Below are 5756 nucleotides of genomic sequence, written 5' to 3'. Positions count from 1 at the left end.
TTTAATATTACCCCTCTTCCTTAACGGGGCCAACTGTCCCGTGGAAGAGTACACATCCTTTTCATTAGCTGATAAATCCTCAGAAATTTTCTTTAAAAAGTGGTACAATATTGCTCAACCACAGTAAGAAAATGTTGGGTATAATCAAACTTGCTTATAGCATCCCATATTAGAGGGTGTTAGCCACCTTCTTCTTTTTAAATAGTTTAGTTCACAGATTGTTGTGGCTATTTATAATTGTATTTTACTCTGAAGCCATCAACGGATAAACTTTGAACTCCAGTGGTTGCTGCCTCCTCAGTGCTAAATTTTCCACATTCTTTGGGGAGCATCCATCTCTCTCCTGCTTTTCTGCTGTTCTGCTTTTTGCAAACAGCTGCTTTTTGAATCCCCTTTTCGAGACTACTCTACTTTGCCGTTCTGATTCTGCAGTTTTCTTCCCTTCCCTTCCCTTCCCTTCCCTTCCCTTCCCTTCCCTTCCCTTCCCTTCCCTTCCCATAGAAGCTCATGTCCCCACATGTACTTAACAAAGATCTCCAGCAAGGAATGAGCCAACTGGAAATTATGAGGCCGCAAGAAAAAAAAATCCCAGATCTGTCACTCATAGAAATAATACAGGACGTGTCCTATGCTATGAAAAACAGCACAACCCATGCTTCAGTTTCATACAGAAACAGAGAAGAGGGCAATGCCCAACGTGAAGTCGACGGTGGGTGCAGTGGTCTACATTGGGAATATATTGGAGGTTGTGATGAAATGATAAGAAGATGTTCTATATTTTTCTACGTATTAGTTGCTCTCTCGTATTACACTCTGGCCTAATTACAATAATATAACATTTAGGGGCGAAGATGCATCCCAGTAAGCCAGCACTGGAAGACAGGATAGAAAAGATTTCCACCACCACCATGTACTTCCCCTTGGTGCTCAGGTAGGTGGGCACAAAGGTCGGCCAAACGCTGCAGAACACCAACATGCTGAAAGTGATGAACTTGGCTTCGTTGAAACTGTCTGGCAATGTCCTGGCTAGGAAGGCCACAGCGAAGCTGAGAAGGGCCAAGAAGCCCAGGTAGCCCAAGACACAGTAAAACATGGTGGCGGAGCCTTCGTGACATTCCACTATGATTTCCCCAGGCCGGGTTTGTGTGTCCAGATTTGGGAAGGGCGGAGAAGAACCCAGCCAAAACACACAAATGCCTGCTTGAAGGAGGGATCCACCCCAGACAATAGCATAGGCCAACTTTTGCCCCACCCATTTGTGGAAAACGTTTCCCGGTTTAGAAGCAAGGAATGCCACGATGACTGTGGTGGTTTTGGCCAGAACAGAGGAAACGGCAACAGAGAAGATGATGCCAAATGCCGTTTGTCGGAGGAGGCAGGTGGCCTTGTTGGGCTGTCCGATGAAGAGAAGAGAGCAGAGGAAGCAGAGAAAGAGGGAGATGAGGAGGAGGTAGGTGAGGCTGCGATTGTTGGCTTTGACGATGGGAGTGTCCCGCTGCTCAATGAAGATTGTGAGCACGAAAGCCGTCACCAGGGAAAAAAGAAGAGCCAGAGAAACCAGAGTGATACCCAGCGGCTCCTCGAAGGAGAGGAAGTTCATTGTCTTTGGAATGCACTCGTCTTTAGCTTGGTTTGGAAAGTGATCCTCTGAACAGCCGTCACAATGCTCCATGTCTGAAAAGAAGGAAAAAGCTTCCGAACAGAATCAAATTTTCCCCAAGTTTCAGAATTGCATTTTGGAACTCCCTGCAACGTCTTTCCTAAAAACTTTTGTAACTCTCTGTCCAATATACATGTAAAAAATGTGCAGGAAAAAAAAATCTAGATTTTCCTATATTTAAAGCTTCTTGGCCTGTTGGAGTGGACTAGGTTTAGTGGCATTACTGAGCAAGGGAATAGCATGGCTCACCTTCCCAATGGTGGGAAGCAGAAAGGAGAGGCTTGAAGGTTTCGATCCTGGAAAACAGGCAGCGGCACTAAAGGGTAGGAGAGTGACGTCTTAAGACGTGTGGACTTCAACTCCCAGAATTCTCCATCCAGCCAAGCTTCGTAGAGCAGCAAAATAAACACTGGTTTATGCAATCTTGATTTTGGATCCTTTCATTTCTGTTGGATGGCCCGGGTGCAACACAGACATTTTGCTCTGATGATCGTTAAAAATGGCTTTGGTATAATTCTTCCACCATAACCAATTGATACATCTTTCCTTCAAGAATCTTGATTTAATTCTGTTATAATTTGGGGGCCAACCAAGAGACACAACACTGACTCACAGAGCGAGACGCTATTTTGCAGGTCATTGGATTATCCATAATTCCTGCATTCTGTTTCAGTGTCTTCAAAAGGAGAGAGAGCCTGACATCTTACAATTGGTAACACTGAAAACTAGAGGGAAAATTAAATAGAGGAACTGTCTGCTAGCTCCTATTTCCTGGAAATCAGGATGGCTGGAGGGGAGCATCCCTGAGAGACGTTCCTTTGCTTTTAATGCTTTGCAGCCATCAAAATAGACACCTTCAGAGTTCGATTTAGCTATCCAAGCTCTGACATGGTGGAAAAGCCCCCTTGAGGTGCGTCAGTAAAGCAAGCGGTTATATTGAAGAGCTTCTTGTTAGCTGGATACAGGCTGCAGAAATGTAATTTCAGACCTAGTTCCATTTGGATGCTATGAATCTTACCCATTTGTCTTGATATCATCTTCTCTGGACACGGAGCACAAGCGTAGCAGCAAAATTTCTGCCCTTCAATCTTGTTCTTTCTGCTTCCAAGAGGACAAGGTTCATTGCATAACGAGAGAGGTGGTAGCTATCCAAAAATAAAGAAAGCGGTCAGTATTAAGCAAACCTTTTGTTTTTGTTTTGTTCTTGTCTTACAGCCAAGGAATAAGGAGGAGGGTGGAGATAGGGCCGGGATGCAGAGTTGCTTCAGCCTGCTTTTGAGCAATGTCTTGTGGAAATGCCCCATAATGTTGCCAAGGCAGGAACATAACTGAAGTTGTATTTCATTCATTTTTAATTGAGTTGAAGTTCAATTCAAGGTGCTGGTTCCTGCCTATAAAGCCCTCCGTGTCATAGGGCCTGGTTACTAGAGGCACTGCCTGTCCCCCATAGTGTCTGCCCGGCTGGTTCAATTTGGCAGGGTTGGCGCTCTCCGGGTTCCATCAATTAAGGAATGCCATGGATTGGGACCCCGGAAGCCTGCCTTCTCTGTAGCAGCACCTGCCGTCTGGAATGAGGTTCCTCGTGAATTCAAATGGCCCCACCCTATTGGTGTTTCCAAGGGCCCTGAGGATACGCTGTTTGCCCAGGCCTTTGGCAAAGATGATTGATGCCCCTTTCTTTCTTTCCCTTGTTCCCATCCAGGTCATTTCAACCACCATCTCTGCTCTTTGTTTGGTGGTGTTTTTGTGTTTTTGTATTGTTCCTTGTTTTTAAATACTTTTTTAAGGGTTTGTAAAATGCCCAGAGTCACTAGGAGTTAGGTGCCATATAAATTTAATTTGTGGTTCGTCTTGTTCTTGTTCTTCTTCTTATTTTGAATTTAGTGGCAATTCATGGAAGGAATCCAAAAGTTTGAGGATCTGAATAGAACTGGGAGGCTGAAGTGGTTATTGTTTGAGACTTTGCCTCCCCCAGCCTGAAATGTATCACTGAACTGTGGTTGCATTTGAGTTCCTTCTGGAGAATGAAGGACTAGATATCAGTACTTCCTTCAGCTGGGCAGCCCCACACCTGGGCGTGGCACTGCAGTCCCCACATTCAGTGAGAGGAAAATAAATTTCCTTGCACAGGTTGGAAACTCGATTCTCAAACATTAGAATATCCATCATGAATCAGCCCAATAATAGATCTGTTTTTGCCCACCTTTGACAGCAGTGGACTGAAATGTACTTGGGGATATGAGCTAGTTGCTAGCAACAGGCCAAAGGAAAGGCTAGGGGTGTGAAAAGGAGTGCATGTGACATTGGTCCTTTTAGCCCTTGTTATTGTTATGGTACCTGAGTGAATTCGTGGTGCCAGTGGATTCTGTCTCCATTAATGATCAAGGTTTTTCCTGCAGGAGCTTTTGGATCCATTTGTCCAACTAGGACGGTGATGTAGGAGTTATTTGGAAAAGTGACCAGGTTTACGATGTCAAATCCGGCTTCTAATACTCCATCTTCGTTTAATTTAATTTCATCTCCTGCAGTGTTGTTGAAGGCCATTCTCTGCAGAAATGGATGGAGCTTCCAGAAGAAAGAGCATAAGGGTTAAAGAGAAAGGGACGTGCTTCCTACTGGCCTCAAACCACACTCCTTTTTATATGGGGAGCATTTCTTCACCAGGAATGAAACAGTATGGAGGACGGCAGCAGTTTAATGTTTATGATTGGACCGTATTCCAGATTAGATAGTAAAATCTTTTCAGTGATTGTCTTTCGTGACATTGGAGAAAAGAAGTTGGAAAAGAGCAAGAAGAAGCAATGGGAAGGAAATCTAGTTGAGAGGGCCAGAAAGGGAGTAGAGGTTTAAAGACCAGTTGTTTTGTTGTAGAAAGAGGGATGTGTAGGAAAAGGACAATATCTTAAGTGGGTCAATATTTGTAATGTATGAATGGTGGACTCAAGTGTACATCAGTGAGGTTTAGGTAGGTGAGATGATCTCCTGACCAATTAAGTCCTGCCACTCTGTTGTAATCCTGGAGAATATCTCAGAAGAGCACTGGGAAAGAAGAAATCTTACCTGCCAGGCTTCTAGATTGTTTGACTGCACTTGATCCCTGTCCTTTAGGATGTTCCGATCAGTCCTAAATGTGTGAGCAACATGTAAAGCTTGAGCCACAGCATAGATGGCATTATAGATACTGTAACTATGGCCGAGCGTGCTGGTTTCAAAGAAAGTTGCAGGCAGGTCCTCCAGCCTTTCCTCTCCAGTACATTCTTCATCTTCATCTTCAGGAACATCACTCTTGGGTATTGAGCAGACAAAAGCTTGCTTCCAGACATCTCTAATAAAGCCATCTTGATTTGCCCCAGAAGGGGTGACAGCCTGTAGAAATTGCTGGAAACCTGGAATTTGTTTTGTGCTAATTGAGAAGGAAATAGCCCCATGGAACATTTGCATATCCAGAGCCCTTTGTAAGGAATGTAATGTGAAATCATTTTGGGCCAATGTAATCCACACTTTTCTTGCTGAAATTTTCTGTGAAGAGTCAGATGTTATTAGAGGAATAACTGTGGTCACTAGTAGAGTAGAGGCCAGCCACATGAAGACTATATTTTCTCCATATATAATAACCGCGTTTGCTGTTTTCTCTGTGAACAAGGTAATGTAACTCAGAGTTCGTTCAAGCATGTCAAATGGCTCATACAAATGGAAATTTCTGTCAACCCTTTCAGTGAATTCGGAGCAGATTTTATTTTGCGAGAGCATGGGTTCCAGAGTTTGTATGAAATGTTCTCCATGTTTGTCATCTACAGTGACAAGTCCTACCCATTTCCATCCAAAGTACAGAAGAAGCTGGACTAAACCCTCATACTGAAGAGCTTCACCAGGGGCCATGCGATAAAATGGAGGGGAATGCGATTCATCCGTCACTGACAATTCAAATGAGCCATATGCAATCTAAAGGAAAGAAAGGAGGAATAAGAGAAAGAGAAAGAGAGAGAAAGCATGGGTGGACTCATTCTATTTTGACTGATGTGAACTATTTTAGAAACTTATTTCTCAAAGTATGGATGTTTAATATATTGATTTGGTTTAGAGATCTCCCCAATAG

At 43.6% G+C, this 5756-nt stretch overlaps 1 protein-coding gene across 1 annotated transcript; it reads right to left on the bottom strand.

The window, feature by feature from the left end:
* Positions 1–772: 772 nt before the first annotated feature.
* LOC134497047 (vomeronasal type-2 receptor 26-like) lies at positions 773–5539 on the bottom strand. Its single transcript, XM_063302762.1, has 4 exons — positions 4721–5539; positions 3998–4225; positions 2679–2805; positions 773–1674 (listed from the first exon to the last, which is right to left on the bottom strand). Exons 1-4 carry the CDS (start codon positions 5537–5539, stop codon positions 773–775), a joined length of 2076 nt encoding a protein of 691 aa, XP_063158832.1.
* Between the last annotated feature and the right edge of the window lie 217 nt (positions 5540–5756).

The sequence above is a fragment of the Candoia aspera genome, chromosome 4, assembly GCF_035149785.1.
Source record: "Candoia aspera isolate rCanAsp1 chromosome 4, rCanAsp1.hap2, whole genome shotgun sequence".
NCBI lineage: Eukaryota > Metazoa > Chordata > Lepidosauria > Squamata > Boidae > Candoia > Candoia aspera.
The sequence above is the reverse complement of the archived record's forward strand: the minus strand, read 5'-3'. Positions and strand labels throughout refer to the sequence as shown.

Bases quoted from the DNA above. Each gene is read 5' to 3' on its own strand.
- LOC134497047 (XM_063302762.1), bottom strand. From the start codon at position 5,539: ATGGCCCCTGGTGAAGCTCTTCAGTATGAGGGTTTAGTCCAGCTTCTT. The intron at 2,806-3,997 runs GTACCATAACAA...ATTTTTGGATAG, and splicing joins GGCACCACGAATTCACTCAG to CTACCACCTCTCTCGTTATG. The intron at 1,675-2,678 runs GTAAGATTCATA...CCTTCTTTTCAG, and splicing joins GATGATATCAAGACAAATGG to ACATGGAGCATTGTGACGGC.